This window comes from Neomonachus schauinslandi, chromosome 8, assembly GCF_002201575.2.
Source record: "Neomonachus schauinslandi chromosome 8, ASM220157v2, whole genome shotgun sequence".
NCBI classification, from domain to species: domain Eukaryota; kingdom Metazoa; phylum Chordata; class Mammalia; order Carnivora; family Phocidae; genus Neomonachus; species Neomonachus schauinslandi.
The window spans coordinates 53,269,262-53,288,823 of record NC_058410.1 but is presented as its reverse complement, the minus strand read 5'-3'; the positions used below and the strand labels follow the sequence as shown (position 1 = coordinate 53,288,823).

At 41.0% G+C, this 19,562-nt stretch overlaps 1 protein-coding gene across 1 annotated transcript in view; it reads left to right on the top strand.

Moving 5' to 3' along the window:
• Window positions 1-19,562, top strand: part of LOC110583359 (sine oculis binding protein homolog) — a 159,182-nt gene that overhangs the window by 27,247 nt on the left and 112,373 nt on the right. Inside the window, exon 4 of the mRNA XM_044917440.1 lies at window positions 12,415-12,566. Within this exon, the coding sequence (XP_044773375.1) occupies window positions 12,415-12,566 (152 nt within the window). The remainder of the gene's footprint in view (window positions 1-12,414; window positions 12,567-19,562) is intronic.

The window sequence follows — 19,562 nt, the reverse complement described above, 5'->3', positions numbered from 1 at the left end:
TTACCGCAGTGGTTGCTTTGCCTCCCGGGGGACAGTTCAGAATATCTGGAGATATTTTAGTTGCTGCAACTGGGAGAGAGCAAGTTACCAGCATACAGGGAGTAGAGGCCAACCATGCTGCTAAACGTCCTACAATGCATGGGACAGCCCCACAACAAGGAATGATCTGGCTGAAAATGTCAGTAGTGCCATGGTTGAGAAAGCAGGCTCTACGGTGATGACAGTTGTGTGTATGGGACACCTCTTGTGCATCTCTCTGGATCCTCTTGGTCCCACCTCTTAATCCAGTGATTGCTGTGGTCCTTTGACAGCTTGTTCATGTGCATTCTGAAAGGGCCTTGTCTCTTATGGCATATGTCCGTAGCTTCTTGCTGTAGGGCTTCTTTGATATGGCAGTGTGGGCATCATGTAAATCCTTTTGGCACTTACACCTGTGCACACCAGAAGTGTAGAGGAATTGACACACTGGGTCAGTGGAACATGAAAGTTGATGAATAAACTCTTCCTTCTTTTGTCCCCTGGGTGAATAGCTAGGAAATGTATTTCATAAACTCCAAAGAATTTTTTTTTATGATCGAACACCACTTTCCCTTAGTAACACATCATTATATTGGCTCTTCTTCCTCCCCAGGTTCTTTTCCTGTGTCCTTCATTCCTTCTTCCTGGAATCACATACCCAATAAACCACCTGCATGCAAACCACCTGCATGCAAATCCTCTGGCTGCCCTCCTTTAAATGAATCTTGTTATTTTGACAGATTTGGAATCCTAGAATTTTAGTTAGAAGGGACCTCAGAGAGTTAAATTCTCTTCTTTTACAGATGAGGAAATGAGGCTGGAGAGGCTAAACAACCTTCCCAAGGTCACCGAGTTGCATTAATGGCAGAGCCAGGGCCAGAACTCACTTCTGAACTGGGGACACCATCTAAACATGGATTCTAAGTCATATACCCCTGATCCGTGACACAACCTGGAACTGGGGGTATGACCTAGTTAGGATTCCAGAAAACCCTGTCCCTAGGTCAACAAGGAGCTAAGATGCTAACAGGAAATAAGAGGAAATGTCAGCTGTATTTTCCCTTGCTTGTAGAGGGTGGCTGTGTTTCTGGGATTAGCCTAGACCTGACTGAACTGTTTGCTATTAATTATTTGAAGGTATAAATAAAGTTTGGTTAAGAGAGAAGTGATGGTGAAGTTGGGCAATTCTTGTTATTCTAGGGACATTCCCAATGCTGACTTCTCAAAGTTTCTGTTAAATTGAGAAGACTTAGTTCATGGACTTGGCCAAGGCAAGTGGAAATAATGACCACTTTCTGTTCTGGGGCTTTTCACTGGTGTTTCCCACTAAAGCAACTTTGTTCTGAATGATTACCGAAGATGGTATCCTTGGCTTCCTCCCCTAGCCACCCCCCCTCCCCATCTTGGGCATCCAACCACCCAAGGTCCACCTGGTAAGGATTCTGCTTTTTCTGTTCCTTATGCTGAGGTCCAAAGTCAGACATTTCATTCTGGTGAACCAGACATGGTCTCTACCTTAACTGGCTCTCAGTCTGCTGGAGGAGACAGACATTAAAAAGAAATCTCAATCCAGTCTGGTGATGATCAAGTCCAGAGTATCGTGTGATCTGACCAGGTTTGGGGGCAAGAAAGTCCTCCCTAGGATGAGGTTTAAGATAAGATAATGAAGGGGCAGTAGGACTGAATCAGTCAAGGATTTTGAGGTTGTGGGTGAGGATGCAGCACATGGAAAGGCTCAGAGTAGAGAGAGAACCTCAAGGGAAGTAAAACAAACCAGAGCCCAGAGAATGGACAAACTGAGAGGCTGGTCTGGCCATTGAGGTCATGCTGAGGAGTTCCAACTTCTTCTTGAGGGCAGTGGATGCCACTGAAGGGTTTTGAGCAGGTGAGAGCTGTGATCAGACTTGTGTTTCAGAGGACTTTCTCACATCCAGAGTGGAGGGAATGAACTGGACAGGAATGAGACAGAAGGCCTCCTGGAGAATGGGCAAGAGGTGTTGGTGGCTTCACTGGAATGGACAGCAGTAAACTCCATAAAGATGGGCACTTAGAACAGTTCCTGGTATATAATTAGACTTGGTAAATATTTATTTATTGAATGAATGAATGCATGCATGCATGAATGAATTGAATGAATGTAGGTATATTATAAAAATATTTAGGAGAACCTGGGGAATAATCAGAATGTGGGGGGTGGGAAGGAGGGAAGAAGCAGGAAAGATGCTAGATTTCTGCTAGCAGGTAGCTGCATTTATGGTAGGGGCAGAAACTGAGAGGGGAAACACAGGAAAGGGCAGGTTATGGGGAGGGGTGTGTATGCAGTTTTGGGCATGATGGGTTTAGATGCTGGGAGGCAGTTGGAAATAATATCTCAGGAGAGGTAGCTATGTTGATTTGGAAACCTTCGCCTTATGGATGGTAACTGGAGTCACAGGAGTACATAGCCGAAATGGACCAAAGGGAGTGTGTAGAGAGAAGACTCTGAAAGATTTCCAGTTGGTGTGGCCCTCCTCCACCTTTCCTATAGCTGGGCACTTTTGGCATGTGATGTCTCAGGCCAAAACATTTCCGAGTGAGGATCATCATGGGACCCTTTCAGAGAGTCCCTCAACCATTCGTTGCTCTCATTTAAGAAATCTCAATGAGTAGTTCAAGTTGGGAAGGTGAAGTGGGAAGTAAATTACTGTTGGCGGTGTTCCAGCAGATTCATCTTGGTTCTCTTAACAGATTTATTTGAGTGAAGTTCTTCCTACTCTTCAACCTACTGAACTTGAACTTCAACCTACACTTCAACCTACTGCACTCAGGTGCACCTTTGACTCCCAGTCTCTAACCTGTTAATTCACCCCCCCCCCCCAGGATGGCAGTCCCGGCACGGTATGCTGCTTGTCTGGACTGCCCCAAATGCCAAGAGGTGGGACTTGGCTGGCTGGTCAGTCACAATGGGGCTGCTTATGCTCCCTTCCAGTGGCACTGTTTCTATTCCTCTCTGTGGTCATCAAGAATACCTGGCTCCTGTGGCCTCTGGGTGGTGATAGAGCCGTGGAAGCAGGCCTGGCTTTTCCATGGTCCTTTTCTATTGCACCTTGACATTTTACACTGGGGACATCCATAGGAAGCTCCTTGAGGACTGGGATCTTATCTTTCTTGTTTGCCAGTGTATTTCCAGCTTCTAGTGTAGGGCCTGGCACAAAGTTGAGTAAATAAATGAATCCTTTGTCTACAATTAAAATTTCCTCTCTGGAGAGATTTGTTAACCACTCTGGGGCCCATTAAGTGTAATTAATGGAATAGCCAGATTTCAGAAGGGGAAATGAGCCTTTCAGATAAATAGGTGGTGGGAATGCTTTTCTTGCTCTGGCTTCCTATGTAAAGCAGCTTGACCCTTTAGTCCTAAAATGCTGCCATTTGTATTTCTTTGGAGATGATGCCCCTCTATTCAGGGCAGGGGCTTGGCATTTTTTTTCCAGCAGTGATGGATTTGCTGGCACACACGTTTTGACCTTGCTCCCTAATCACGTGCATCTGTTGGCTAGGTGCTAGGGCTCAGGGAGTGGACTTCAGCCATGTAGGAGAGCGGTCCAATGGAGAGCAAACCCATGATTTCAGGATCATTGTCCCAAGGCATCTGGATTGGTCACAGGGTCAGATCCAGGGCTCAGGAATGGGGGACAGGATTTTACTTGAGCTCCGTGTCCGTGTCAACCACCTGGTAAACATGAATTATTCAGTGTGTTAAGAGCAATATTGCTCTCCCATTGCCTTTTTATTCATTTCTGCTATTTTTTTTCTGTAGGACTTTACAGGAAAAGGGTTGCCTTCTCTGTACTGGATGCATGGAGCAGACACCACAGGACTTTGTGGACCATGGATATCTTTGTTCAGTCTGGTGGTGTTTATTGAGGATCAGTGGGTGTTGGTCAGCACACCTAGCCCTGGCCACATGGCTGCAGGCCTTGTCTTTCTGCCCAGTGTAGACAAAGCTCCTGGCAATGGAGGACCCAATTCTGGGCAAAAGAGAAATTTGCCTGATAATTAATGACCCAGTGGAAGTGCTCATGCATCAGTGCTAATATAGGGTAGTAGAGCAGCACATCCCGGAGAGACTTCCTGTGGATTCTCTGTCTGTGGTCAAATTGGTGAAATATAGGGATGACTGTGTGGCTCAGTTGGTTAAACAGCTGCCTTCAACTCAGGTCATGATCCCAGAGTCCTGGGATCGAGTCCTGCATCGGGCTCCCCACTCAGCAGGGAGCCTGCTTCTCCCTCTGCCTGCCACTCCCCCTGCTTGTGCTCTCTCGCTCTCTCTGACAAATAAATAAAATCTTTAAAAAAAATTGGTGAAATACAGCACATTCTATCTCCCTCTTTTAGGATTCCTAGTTCTACATTGGTGGAACCAAAAAGGCTTATGGTAAAGCGTCTATTATTTAACTTTGTTTAGCCCAGTGTTTTCATACATATTTGACCATGGAAGTCGTTTTAAAAATAAACACCCACTTAAGTATCTCCTGGGATTAGTATTCTGTAGAATGTGCTTTGCGAAATGTCACATGGAGGTTTTCTTGACTCTTAAGTTCTACCATCTTCCTTCTTATTCCATTTTCTTAGGGTAAGTATGTAGGAAAGACAGATTCTCCACAGTGAGTACTGAGGCATGGAGGTGAGATTGTCCAGGAGACTTAGAAGGAGTCCCTTCACTGGCAAATCAGGGAAATTATGGGGAGAAATTCAAGTTAATGGCAAGGAACTGTAGACATGTGTGCTTAGTAGTGTCTTGTTAAAGAATCCAAGTTCAGTACGGAATTCAAGAGAGAATTACTATCTTGAGACTTTATGGGATCTTGTTTCATTTTCCTTCTTTGTTTGAATGTTGGGAAAATAAATGAGGAAGGGACCCTGAAAATAAAGCAAATTCACTGTCTATTTTCTCAAAGAACTCTTTGGACTTTTCCCTGGTTGTCTTTGACTAAAAACACAGGGAGATGAACTGATGAAGGCAATTGGTTAAGTCTTCTTTTCATTTCTTCTGTTGCTGCATAGGTTCCAAACTTCATCTCCTTCCCTCTGTATCCATCCATCTGTCCATCCATCCATCTGTCCATTTATTTATTCAATATAGTTTAAGCACTGCTATGTGCTAGGCGCTGAACACACAAGGGCGAAAGAGGTGTGGAGCCTGCTCCCTTGTTTCTTACTGAGGCTCCTAGACGCAGGACAAGATTCCGGTCTTTCTGAATTCTGATCCACCCTGCTGGAGTAACATTGGTTAGCACATCTCTGATCCTGTTATCTTCTACTAAGAAACATTCAGGAGCTCCCCATTACCTGTGGAATAAGGGTGAGCCCCTTCCATCCCCTTGCCAAACATCCTTCAAGGGATTCCTTGTTCAGGCCCCAATGGGCCCCAATCTGATCTGCTTTTCTCTTCTTGCAATCTTGGTTAATGGGCAACTTCAGGACTCCTTGTCACCACTGAGCCCCACGCCCTGGCTCCTGCTTTCCTTCTGTCCTTTCCCTCCTCCTCTCAAACTTGCTCCTCCTCCAAATCCTTCAGGACCCTACTCAAAAACTGTGCTTTCTGGGCCTCTAACAGGTTTTGAACCTCTCTTACCACATTCTGCCTGTCATATAATGAGGCACACAGTTTTCTTTCTGTTCTTGGGAGCAGGGTTATGTCTTATTTAACTGAGCATTCTTGACCAGTTGCCTAGTGCAGAGACCTGCATGCAGATATTTAATTCATTCTGGAGTCACATGTTTTACATATATATATATACACACACATATGTGCACATATATATGTATCACACATATATACAAAATTAAAAATTGGCTAGGAAAGTTCCATTAGAATATTAAAAATTAATTTAAATTCTATAATTTTGCTGTCATTTTATGTAATATGTGCTCATTCCTTTTAGTTACTGGAACCAAATTTTAGTTTTTGTAGAGAGATTTCGATTTTTTTAAACTTTATTTTATTTTATTTTTTAAAGATTTTATTTATTTATTTGAGACAGAGAGAATGAGAGAGAGCACATGAGAGGGGGGAGGGCCAGAGGGAGAAGCAGACTCCCTGCCGAGCAGGGAGCCGGATGCGGAACTCGATCCCGGGACTCCAGGGTCATGACCTGAGCCGAAGGCAGTCGCTTAACCAACTGAGTCACCCAGGCGCCCAAACTTTATTTTATTTTAAAGATTTTATTTATTTACTTGAGAGAGAGTGAGTGAGAGAGAGCACAAGATGGGGGAAGGGTAGAGGGAGAGGGAGGAGCAGACTTCCCCCTGAGCAGGGAGCCTGACACGGGACTTGATTCCAGGACCCTGGGATCATGACCTGAGCCAAAGGCAGACACTTAATGACTGAGCCACCCAGGTGCCCCACTATGATACTTTTTTAAAAGAGCAAACTTCTCAGGCACTTAGGAAGATCCACCCATGTGTAGCTAGTTGATGTAATAATTACCAAGAATTCCCATCTATTAATTACAGAATATCTGGCAGTACAGTGATATATTTGGCAACACCTTGTCAACTATTAATTCAAGTTAAGTAATTTTTAAAGAGAATAACTGTAAGTGAAGCTTTTATTAAATGTAATGGCTTTACACTTAAATAGTCTGAGTTAGTGAAATTTAACCAATTAACTGGGTTGCTCTTTGGGTTCAAAGATAGTGGTTCTGCAGATGCCATCCATGGGAGGGGATGTGATTGAGGAAACTGGAGCCTGGTCATCCGGGCCTCTCCAGAGTGCCTACAGCTGACCCCTCCCTTTTCTTTCGGCTCTAATTGCTGGTAATCCTAAGGCAGGCTCATTTACATGTAGGATGTGGCTGCTTTCTAGCATTTCATCCTCACCACAGCTATGGTGAGGGTGGGCATGACTGTCCCTCAAGCAGAGTGCCATACAACTAGAAGGGGCAGTATTAGTACTTCCACCGTTGTCCTCTGCCTCTGTTTCCCAGCACGCCACCACGTTGTCTTTCAAATAATAGCGACTTAGTTTTGCAAAGCAGCATTTATCTGTTACCTCATTCATTCATTCAAAAAAAAAGTCATCCCCTTGAGACGGTAATAAGTGGATCTGCCCGTTGCTTTGCATTTTCAGAGGTCCCTGGCTGTATGCTATTCCGCCCGCCTCCTTCAACTTCCACTGTTTTCTGTTTGATTCTAAAAGGCACTCTGAAGATAGAGTTGCTACAGTATGCTCAGACAGTATTTTTTCCTGTCCACTCTTTGCTTGGCTGCCCTCAGCTTGCTCTACCTGTATGCCCAAGGCTAGACTTTAGCAGAGCAGTGAGTGACCAGAGGCTTCTCCGTACCATAGCCTCTCCCATTTCTGCCCTCCACCTCTTGCATTGGAACCTTGTCCTTAGCCCTTCTCCCCACTCTCTGTGAAAACCACTCATTTTAAAGCATAAGTCATAATTGACATAAAATGTACTGACTTTTCTACTTTTAGGGAATTTGTGTTTTAATGGGATATAAAAAAAATGTGGCCAAACAAATTACTCTCTAATGGTAGAATTTAATTTTAGTGAGGAGTTGTGGCATAATTTTTGAAGGTAGGATATTAGTGACATCTTTGGAATTTCAAATGTAAGTGGTTCCCTGCTTCACCCACATGGAAAATCAATCTTATCCATGTGTTGCTGTGATCCCCCTCCTTACTAAAGAGAAAACTGGGAAGAGTATTGCTTGCCTGTGGGTAGAATGACTGCTTCCTGAGATCCAGGTATTATTGGCTCTGGCTCCTTGTTTAATGTTTAAGTGGCACTTGCTGGTGAAAATTCAGACAGAATGTTTGCAGCAAATCCAAGTCTCATAGTCATAAAGAAATAAAGGCTTGCATTGTGAGCCTTTAAATTTTTTTGAAAATCAATCAACAAATACTGATTGAATAACACTTCAGCTGTCTCCTCAAAGACATTTTGACCTTTTTGATTTCATTTTCTTTGTCTTTTAGCATGTCATGGAGCAGGGCGCTGTGTTAAGTAGCAGAATCTTGTGAGAGCTTTTAGTCCTTTTTGCAGAGGGAAGTCTGTGTGGATGGCATGTAATCTCACGCTTTTAGAAAGGCCCTGGTCTCTGAGATGTGATAGCCAAGAGCTTGGGCTCTGGAGTCTAGGCATTGTGTGTACTGGCTCTGTGATTTGGAGTAAATTGCTTACGTTCTAAACCTCACTTTCCCCATCTGTACAGTGGGGATCAGTTAGTATTTGCCTGGGGGGCAGTGGTTGTGATTAAGATGAAATGATGGATTTAAAGAACTTTGCACTGTGCCTGCCACCATTAAATACTGAATAATGGCTAGCTATGATTATTTTCCTTTTGGCTCAGTGTTCCAAATTTTTTCCGGGTCTCCTTGTATGTTCAGTTCTAGAACATACAGAATTATATAGAAGCTTCTATAAGACTCTGTAGAGGCTTTTGAACTGGATTGCCTCAAAATTTTTGGAGTTGAATTATTCCAAGAAGGGCTGCAAAGAAATCAAACTTTAACCCTAGTTTCTTGCCTGCCTTCCAGGCCATGTCTTTATCTGTGTTCTTAAATATAGCTACTCTGACAAATAGATTGACAGAGCGCTACCCGTGCTGTACTTTCCTTTCATGTTGTGGAGAACACCCAGGAATCACTTCAGACTGCCTTGCAACTTGTCTCAAATATAATTCAAATCTTGAAATGATTATCTAGATGTGTGCATTCCAGCAACTGTTGGAGGAGAGAAACATCACCAGCAAATACTTTCAGATTTTGTCCTCAGTCTTGGACTCCCATGAAAGTTACAAAGGGGTGGTAAATCTACAGTTTAATCCCTTGGGGTCCATTAAGACCCTCCTGATTTTCTTTGTGCTCTGGTCAGGTAAGCTAGTATGCATGTTTACAGTCAATTCAAGTGCCCCTAGAATGCCACCGACCAATGGCCATCCTTATTTTTGAAAGTCACCAGATAAGGCAATTTCTCAAACAACTTCAGCAAGGCATTCCAGAAATGCTTGATCTCATACTTCTCTGCATGATGATAAATAAATATAATTTTGATTTCATCTCAGAGTAATTAATCTGAACTTCTCCTTCTGGGATGTAAAATGGAGTAATGTTCTAGAGCTCTTTGAACATTAGATTGGAAAGAAAATGCCCTAAACATTTTGCTTAATTAAATCCTAAAGAGGTGGTACAAACTTTTCATGATTAATAGAAACATGCATATTTTGACTGATGCATATTTATATGATATTATCATATGAAAATTTTATCATGTTATACAAACCATTCGCCTTGGGAATGTGACTTAATGCTGTAAATATTTTGCATTTGTTGTTGCATTGTTCATTATGAAAAATACGCAGGCTAATGGCTGTAAGGAAAAATCTGTTATGCCAGTCTTCTTTGAGGTAATCTCAAGTCTTTAATGGCACAGACTTTAGTCTAAATATAAGATAGGTAATCAGGTTCTCCCTAGTTCAAAGAAATATTTTTTTAAATAAATAAGTATATATTTTTTACAACAGATCAAGTTAGAAAAGCTAAAATGCTGGGGCCTTCTATTTTGCCAATGTAAAGCATGCACATAATTACTGGGTTTCAGATTAAAAAAAAAAACGTGGTTGTTGAAATGAACCTATCCCTTTGGTTTTAAGCACTTAAGAAAAACTCACTTTGCTAGGGGTGCAGTCATACACATTTAAGATGGGGCACAATCTCATGTCTAGGACCAGAATTTTGAGCTAATGTTTTAGCTGAAAAATTAACTTAGATAATTATAGTTCTTAGTTTCTTAAATATAATGTGAATAAAAATGGCTTTTATAAGACTGGAGTACCTGAGATATCTGAAAATGTTTTCTCATCTTTGGAGCACTAGCTATTGGTAACGGTTCGATGACAGAAAAGGAGAAATCCGATGGAATTTTTCCAAAGTGTTTGCCTTTATGAAATGGAATTTTATGAGAAACGGATGGAAATACTGAATTATTTAACAAGACAGATGCTAACCACCATTCTAAGTTTTCCAACTGCCACATACAAAACAAAAGTGCACAATTTCTTTTGTCTCATCTTCCCACATTGTTACTTTATAGTATAAATGATTTATAAAAATAATCTCCCTTAAAATTCTACTTTTTGTTTCTCTGTTAAGTCTATTGTAAGAAAGTATCCTTGCCTCCTCTTAAAAAACTGACTAGCCAGTCAGCCTGTGCTGATGGAGGGAAGCGTGAGGGAGATTGCGAGCTGCCCCTCTCCCCAGCCTCCTTTCCTGCCAGGCCGTGTGCCCACCTCCTTAGTGCTTTGTTCTCTACCCTTTTTCATCTCAATTTTAGTCCATTATAGTGGATTATTTTATTTTATTTTATCTTATTTATATCCATTAAAGATCTAGAAAGAAAAATTTTAGGTTTTGTTTCCCAAACGAGACAATTTAAGGGAAGGAACAACAAGGGGAACCTAATGGTTGTTCTAAAGCAGCTCCTTAGGAAGGAGGGGGGGTCTCCTTTTTGAACTCTCAGGCCAAATAATTTCCCCCATAAAAATTTCTTTTCCTTACAGATTTCACCAGAATCAAACATATTGCCAGCGGATCATTTGGGAGAGTTCTGCTGTATCATCTTCTTTTTTAGGACTTTAAGATTTTAAAGCAGCGAATCAATTGGGAAGAATAGAAGCTCGTAGTTCAAATTAGCTTAGGAATGACAGATGATTATTTTTAAAATATACTATTTCTAATCTAATTAAGAAAAAAAACTCCTTTATACTCTGAGGTAATTGTAGAGTTTGGTTCAATTTTCATGTCTATAACATTTCATGTCTATAGGCATTTCATGTAAAATGTCTATATGTAGACAGATGCCATATTAGAAACCATATAAAATATAAATAAAGCTTTCTTTGACTAGAACAAATTATGAAATGCAGTAATTGTATGACATTTGAATTCATGTTATGACTCCATGTGAAGAAAGTTATGTTACCAAAAATGTTTGATTAATATCAATGGTCATTTTTACACTGTCTCATTTGGTAATTAACAATAGATCACATTATGTAATTTGTGGAAAAAAAGTGGTCATTAAAATGACAATATTTATTCCATTAAGGTAAATAAAATGCTGCACATAGTTCTGAGTGATGATACTCAGGGGAATAAGAGCCGTATCACTGCACTACAAATTAGTTTGCTTCTAATTTTGCAGGCTGATGACCGCACTGCCTCAAACCAAATCTTTTCCCTGGAAATGGAATGATTGCATGACAGACTCTATGAACCATGAATATGTCAACAACTCATGGACCAGGCCTTGCTTAGCAATTAGTCTTTGGGGGATTTTATTCAGAAATCAGACAACACTATACCAGAGCTTATTGGGGATTTTGTGATTACCATTCATGTCTGGAGCATGAATCTGGGATAGTTAAAAAAAAAATCCATAAAGGAAGGAGAAATGTGGCTAATAGTGGCAATCAGTCAATGTACATACATTGTCAATTGGGAGGACCAGAAAACTCAAGATATAGCAAAAGTCCCTAGGAGGCAGCAAGAAAATATTTTATAGACTTCTAATTAAAGTCTCCTTTTATTGCCCCCATCCCTAAATGGGCCAGTATTTCCCAGACTTCAGTAGTTTGAATATCACTGTCACATTTTTGTCATAACTTGTTATCATCTGCATTAGGATTTACTCAATATATTTTATTATAAACTGACTCACTTTAAAAACCTCTCTTCACTTTGAGCAGTAATATTTGTGATATCATGGGCTTGTTTTGCCAGTTAAATTTGTTTTCTTCTCTCGCGAAGGAAAAGAAATGCAGTATTTTAATTATTGAAAATATTCGCATGTCACCTAACATCATTAGGTCCTGCGGGAGCTGCCAGGACTACCAGTCTAGCCAAGAATGATCTTTATTGCTGTCTGACCTCAGGTCTCACGGCTGAAACCTCCGTTACCATCCCTCCACTTCGGCATTAGGGCATCACATTTGTGGGTTAGCACTTGGGTATCCCACTTAGTGTGGATCTCACAGGCTTTCAGTAGTACCTTTGAAGAAACGGGTCATTTTACAAGCTTCATGAGTACCGAGCCTGGTTTAACCAGGTAGAATATACATTTTTACCAGGCTAAGAAGCCCTGGGAGCCCTCCTGGGTGTGCATTCATGCTCTGGATTTTAAGTAAATGATGTTTTTTGGAGACTTAAGAGCCAACCAAGAAAAAAAAAAGAAAGAAAGCATTGCGTCTTCCTTTCAGGAGCTGGCTGTCCGACAGAGGTCAGAAAGTGGTGAGGTGCAGAACTTAAAATTAGACCTCAAGTAGCTCTGTCAGGCTCAGGGTGTGTCTAAGTTTGAAGGGATGTTTGCTTCTGATATGAACATTTTTCTTATACTTTTATTATAGAAGATGATGTGTCAAATGTACAAATAATGTGTGCCTGGTGCCAGAAAGTGGGAATCAAGCGCTATTCCCTGAGTATGGGAAGTGAGGTGAAAAGCTTCTGCAGCGAGAAGTGCTTTGCGGCCTGCCGACGAGCCTACTTCAAGAGAAATAAGGTAAGAGCACGTAGAGAGAGGAGGCTATGCAGGCCTCCCAGACCATGTGCGCATGTGCCTCCTAGCTTCTAGCTGAAAACACTGTGCACATTTTACTTTTTTTTTCTGTTTTGTCTGTTCTCCTCTGTCATACTTAACCTTTCGGAATGAGGAATCCCCTTCTAAGTGTAACCTGTTCTTCCGTTTCTCTGTCTTGATGTTTGAATTCTGAGAGGGTGAATGAGAACCGGATGAGGAGGGACACGGTGATCGCAGCTGAGTGACATCCGAAGTGACAGTGTCTCTCCAGCAGTAGAGTCTATAGACTAGAGTCCACGGAAGATAAGTGGTAGAGATTTCTTACAGAGGCCAAGGAGCGAGCCACGGAAGTGTGGCCAGAAAGCTTTAGTCCACACAATTTAATATTTGTTCCCAATGGGAATATTGCTCTGGCTCTTTACAACCTGATCCACAAATTCTAATCAAGAACCACAAATTCTCATCAAGAAGAATGTCAAGTCTCTCTTGACGCCTTATGTGCAAGTTGATTGATATTGAGAAAAGGTGAAATAATGAATACCTGAACCAACATTGCTCACACAGCCAAGCATTGGTGAGCAGCATGGTGGGTGAACACAGGAACAGCCATAGTTAATCAGTTTTTGTTTTGTTTTGTTTTGTTTTAAGACACCTCAGATCTGAAAATGTCCTTTTAGAATAGTATTAGCCACCATTGATGAGAAATGGAATGCATGATGTTTTTACAATAACACACACACATACACGCACAGCTAGTTCCTTAATCTTTAAAGAACCGCTGTAGCATTTTGCCACTAATTACTGAAGTAAATTGCTAGTTCTTGATTATTTTCCATTGATCTGTAAAGCTTCCTTAATTCATAAAATTGTCCACATTTTGCTAAGCATTTCCATTTCCTAATACAAGATCGAAATTTGTCTTTTCTTGAAGCAAACAATTTTATTATCATTTAAGTCTGATATTTGCAATCCTGAAATGCTAATCTCGGGTTCACTGCATTGCAAGAAGCACTGTTGCAGCAAATTATCTCCTGCAAATTTGGGTCACATCATTCTGCCAAAAAACATAATGCTGAAAGAATTAGGCTGCAGGATTCAGCGGGGTGGAATTTTAGTAGCAGTCTCTAAGAATTAGGCTCATAATCTTCACTGAACAGGGAGGCAAGTAAGGAAATTGTTTGGAATTCTTTTGGGACAGTCAACAGTTGAGTTCATTTTCCCTCGGGAGGGGCCAGTGAGACTCCAGAGGAGGGTGGTTAGAGCAATGCATGGGAGACACGTTTTGTTTTAATATAGGAGGATTAAAATGATCTCTAAGACCCCGGGGCTCCCATTTTGAACGCTGAGCACTGGGGTAACAATCATAGGAGTGGACCCAGTGCTTTCATCTTCAAAGCCCTACTTACCACAACAAAATATTTTGCATTCCATCCCAGAAGATGGCTAGAGAACAGGGATTTTTGTCTTTTTATGGTTCTGAAGGATTATGGGTCTGAATCTTGATGGATGGCCTGTAGTGAGGAAAATCAAGCCAGATGAATTTGTCAGAATCCTGGTGATACATGTCATCTTTTGCAAAATGATTTTACTTTAGTAAGCCTCTGAAACAGCCCAGAATACCATATTTATATATATAATACCATATATAAAAATGTATATCATTATAAATAACATGTAATATTACATCATTATAAAGTTTAAGGTCAAACTGAATTTAAACTTCCATAGCATGCAGTTTTAAAAGATGGATAAATGGGAGCCACGATAAGAATTAGTATTTGGAATACTTATGGCAGGTAAAATCAGTGGGGAGGGGTGGGGGGAGGGCCATTACCTTTCACTTCCTGCAGGGAGTTATTGGGGTAGGTCTTTGAACATCCTGCAAAAGCTGGGAGTCACAGTGGCTTGAAGTTTAGCCAGTGACTTTGACAGCTGATCCCAACAGCCCATTAGTGTACATACAATACCTGTCTTCTCTGCGATCTTCATGCTTATTTATGTATTCCAAAGCTCTGCCACACTATACCTTCTCATTTTTCAAATAGGGGAATAAACTGGTCACATCGCTTGCTGGATTCTTTTTTTTTTTTTGAATTTTAAGAGTGTTATCTCTGCAACAATATCCTATTGTATTACAATAAACATGTACAGCTGCTGCATTTCTGTTAACTGATAGGATTTTGTGGTCATTTCATTTAGGGCTTGGGTTTCCTAATGGATTGTATTCGATACCAGTCTCCATCCTGCCATTTCTAAGAACTGCTGTAACAAGCCCCAGGGTGTTCCCCACTGAAGACAATTGCAAATAGCTACTTTACTTGTGTCATTTAACCAAGTCTTTAGTCCTCATTATTAAAATTGTGGACTTTCTTAATCTTAGAAAAAGGGCAAAATTCTTACATTCTGTCATAAAAGATTTTCTGGCTAAATTCTGCACTAAATTTTAGATATTCAGAAGGGGATGGAAAACAGTGAATAATGTGTGTGTAGAAGAGAAATTTGCCTTAGGTATAATGTAGATTTTAAAAAACATGTAAAGTTAACTATGCTGTAAATTATGCTTTATAATGACAGCCCGCTTCTTGGTGGATAGCATGCTGGGATCTAAAAATGGTCTCTAAGTTGAACCCAAATTGCATGCATAACTTTACAAAGAAAAATCCTAGTAGAAAAGGTAGCTAATTAGGACCCGTATTCAGCTGACCTCTGTTTTGTGTCCGAGCAACACCTGCATTGATGAATGTAAATTGGACAGCTGTGCTATCCTCTTCACAAATGCTTGGGTATGGAGGCAGGAATTGATTTGCTGCTAAAAACAAGGACAAAAATAGCCTAACTCTCAAAATGAAGGCCCACTGAAAATTGGCTCTTTAAATTTCATTTGCTTCTCCGCCCTTCCTTTCTCTGGGTCTCTGTGTCTGTTTGATGGAGTAGGTTAAGAATGTCATATCCGTCTCTCACAAACCCTGGCCCTATAAAGTAAGGTGGGGTAGACTGAAGCCAAGTTAACCCTTTATGGCATGTAGTTTATATTTTTAAACCGAATTTAAAATTTTATTTGAAGAGTTGTTTGGATCGCTACACGTATGTAGGCTTTTTTCAAGATGTTTCTGTTAGGAAAGGACTGTGAGTCACAGCTGTATTCACTTAAGGAACCTAACTACTAGCTTATACATTTCAGGATGTTGGCTCTAAGAAGTGATAGCGTTAATTCATAATTATATTTTGTAGAATCCTTATCCCCAACAGGCTCAATTGCTGGCTCAAAAGTTTTTTGAAACAGTGGGTAAGAAAAATACTTTTGTAATCTATGGGCATTGGCCGAACAATGGTATGTCAGTCTCATTATTCGATGCACTGGAGACTTTACAGGGAACCAAGAGCTTGCTCTTTTCCCAGCCCCTTTTTGAGGCCACAAGTAGAGAAGGACTTGAGAACATTTCTAGCCTACTGATTCGCCTAGGAGTTGGAAAGTTGCAGAGGTGTCTTAGTGGTTTTGCAAGAGATGCTGAAGTGTTTTGTGTAACAAATACCAGTTTTACTTTGCACAATAACACTTAAAATATTCTTTCCTAAGGGAGTATGCCTTGTAACCGTTATCTCTTTAAAAACAAGAGTAACACATAAGACCACAGTAGGAGTCATTTCCAAATATCACATGTTTGGTCTTTTTCCTTCTGCTTGGGAAAATATCTTGTTATCTAAACTAATGTCCAGAAATCAAAGAAGAAATAAAAACTCAAGACAAATGGTCAATGTAGGCAGTGTAAATGATTGTTTTTTTTTTTCTTTGTTAAGATCTTAAATTTTAGTGTTCTTTATGGGTTCCTGGCATTGATATTTTAGTAACAGACACAATTTCCTAAAAACACCAAAGGTTTGCTTCCTTGTTCTAATTTTTCTGTAATTTGAAACAAGAAAAATAGAAATACTTCTTCAATACCATGTTGCTGTTCCCCACCAGACCATAGTGGGAAGTAAGCTATGTAGATAAGAGATAACAATAAGGATGAATTAAAGATTAAAAGGTTATATAGACAGAAACAACATTTGCAAATCATGTCATTAAATCGCTAACCATGATAATAATAAATATTTAAAGAGGGGAATATTGTATAATAAAGCATTTATTTCACTTTCAAATGATTTCCCTGCAGTCACAGTGATTTCTTCTTAGAAGAGATCTCTTTTGGAAGACCCATAACTCATTAGCATGTATTATATTATTTGAAGACACATTTTATTTAGACTATAGTAGTCCTCCCTTATTCCTGGGGGATACCTTCTAAGACCCCCAGTGCATGCTTGAAACCACGGATGGTACTGAACCCTATTGATACTATATTTTTACCTATACATACATACTTATGATAAAGTTTACTTTATAAATTAAACACAATACAGAGATTAACAATAAGAACTACTAATAAAATAGAACAGTTATAACAATGTACTATCATAAAACTTACGTGAATGTGGATTCTCTCTCAAAATATCTTGACTGTACTGACCCTTCTTCTTGAGAAACTGTGAGACATAGACATTGTGATGTAGTGTTAGACTACTCTTGACCTTGTGATGATAAATCAGGAAGATATCTGCTTCCAGACCACAGTGTACCACAAATAACTGAAACCATGGAAAATGAACCATGGATAAGGGGGACTACTGTATTGGTCTTTTTATTAAACGTGAAGATATCTTGGAAAAGGTTCTCAGTTTCAGACTTCATTATCAAACCTAGTAGCGCAGAAGAAATGTGTGACAGTTGCCCTGCTAATCTAGTGATTAACCTCTCTACTTTGTTCCCTTGAAACACCTGCAAGATTTAATTTGCAAAATAGTCATCATTCATGAAAGTTTGGGGAAGGACATTAAGAAATTATTTGTAATTAATGTTCTTTGACTGCCTGAATCTCAGGCCACAGACTCGCTTTTGCCAGGTGCTTGCAAATATTCTCGATGGACAAGTAAATGTGGCGAGGGAAGCACCAGAGTTCTTCCTGGAGGTTCACCTGGTTTTTATGGGGCGTCAATGAGCCTTTTGGGTCTCTCTACCTCCCCCGGTCTGCAGCGCGATCGCTCCGGGTCTGCAGTGTCTGCTGGATCTGTGCTGCAAGCCTGTCCACTGGGTGCATGGACGGTGGCCCCCCGTCCCCCACAAGGCTTCAGTCTGTAGGTCAGTGGCTGAGTTCCTTCTCGGTCACAGCAAACAGGGGCGTCCTCAGAAAGCTCTAGGGAAAGAACAACAAACCCAACTGTTTTCTCGTTCTGTGGTATTTTGAAATATGGAATAGAATATTGATGAGCGGCTGCAAATGAGAACCTATGAAAAAAGCAATAGCAGAGGAGGGGGAAGGTGTTAGCCCTTTGAAACACGTTTGGGGTGGGGTTCCAGCAGGAAAGTTCTGAGCAGCGAAGTAAGACGTCGAAGTAAGACGTAGGTCAGGTTAAAGTGATTCCTGGGCTCTTGAAGAAAGCCAGAAAGGGTTCCAGGGCAGAACTTCTGCCGGTTGGGTAGGACCCAGTGCCCCTGGAAGCCATCCGAAGCTCGGGCGGGGGAGAAGCATGTGATCATGTATATCAGAACACGTGAACACCACTTAAGAAGCACTGGTTTAAGGGATACCTGGAACACAAACAGAATGGGGTAAGTGCGTTTCTACTGCAAGAAAGGAACAGCACCCCCATTTAGTTTTTAGTGGGCTACATTTTGGAGGTTGTGGGGAAAACAGAGAAATAATTCTAAACTGTTATCCAGAATGGATGTCAACTTCTGAATAATATTAGATATTTTAGACTAAATATGAAGAGATGATTAAAACTCCAAATAGCTTCAAGCCCCAGTGTTTGTTCAACATTTCTTTTCAGTGCACAGAACGGGGGGAGGATTTTTCATAGATCTGAATCTGATCACCTGGGGGGGGTCAATGTGCAGGGCTATTGACATATTTTCGAATGTTGGTTTTCAGACACAGTCAGTGTCTGGACATCCTTCTAGTGATAACTAATGCTATACACTTAAATCAAGTTTCTCTCATTTGAACTGCCGGTAATTATCCAATCCATCTCGAAGGCACGCTCTCTTTTAACATTAACCACAGTGTCACATTGCATCAGCTGCATTGTGTTCTGGTGAGTGCGGCTGCAGAGTGATGAATGCGTGTGCCTCAAGTTCATAGTCTGGCTGTCTGGTGGGGCAGTGGGCAGTTCAGGAAACAAATGATCAGGAAGGGTTCTAGTTATTTGGGACATGCTTTCTCCTTATCGATCCAGTCACTGCATTGCCAACTTTCTCATCTTGCAGGCATTTAAAGAATTATCTAATGGGTCGTTCTGATGTCCTTCTCTCATCCTGAGCTACATCCAGCCCTCTTTGTGCCAGACTTGAAAAGGAAGGTGTCATGAGACCTTATTAATAAAGACCACAGGAGGGAGAAGTTTTTAAGAGTACTTAATGCCCTGTGCAGAGAAACCAAGAGAGAAGGATTGTGCATTTTCCTAGGACCGTAGGTAGGCTGTTAATTCAAATGCTTTGTTAAAAATGTGAAGTATCTTGGGGCGCCTGGGTGGCTCAGTCATTAAGCATCTGCCTTCAGCTCAGGTCATGATCCCAGGGTCCTGGGATCGAGTCCCGCATCGGGCTCCCTGCTCAGCGGGAAGCCTGCTTCTCCCTCTCCCACTCCCCCTGCTTGTGTTCCCTCTCCCGCTGTGTCTCTCTCTCTCTGTCAAATAAATAAAATCTTGAAAAAAAAAATGTGAAGTATCCAAGACAGGCCAGGTGGCTTGCCTTGAGATATTTTAAGGTAGTAGTTTCAATGCAGAATTTTTCTCGTACACTTTTGCAATGTCTGGTCACAAAAGCTAGTACACCCAAGATGGCCATATGCAGGAGATGCAAGCTATATGCACACCTGTGGTCTTTATTCCTCCCCTATCTCAGTACCGCCGGCTGGCTTCTGCACACAGAAGCGAACA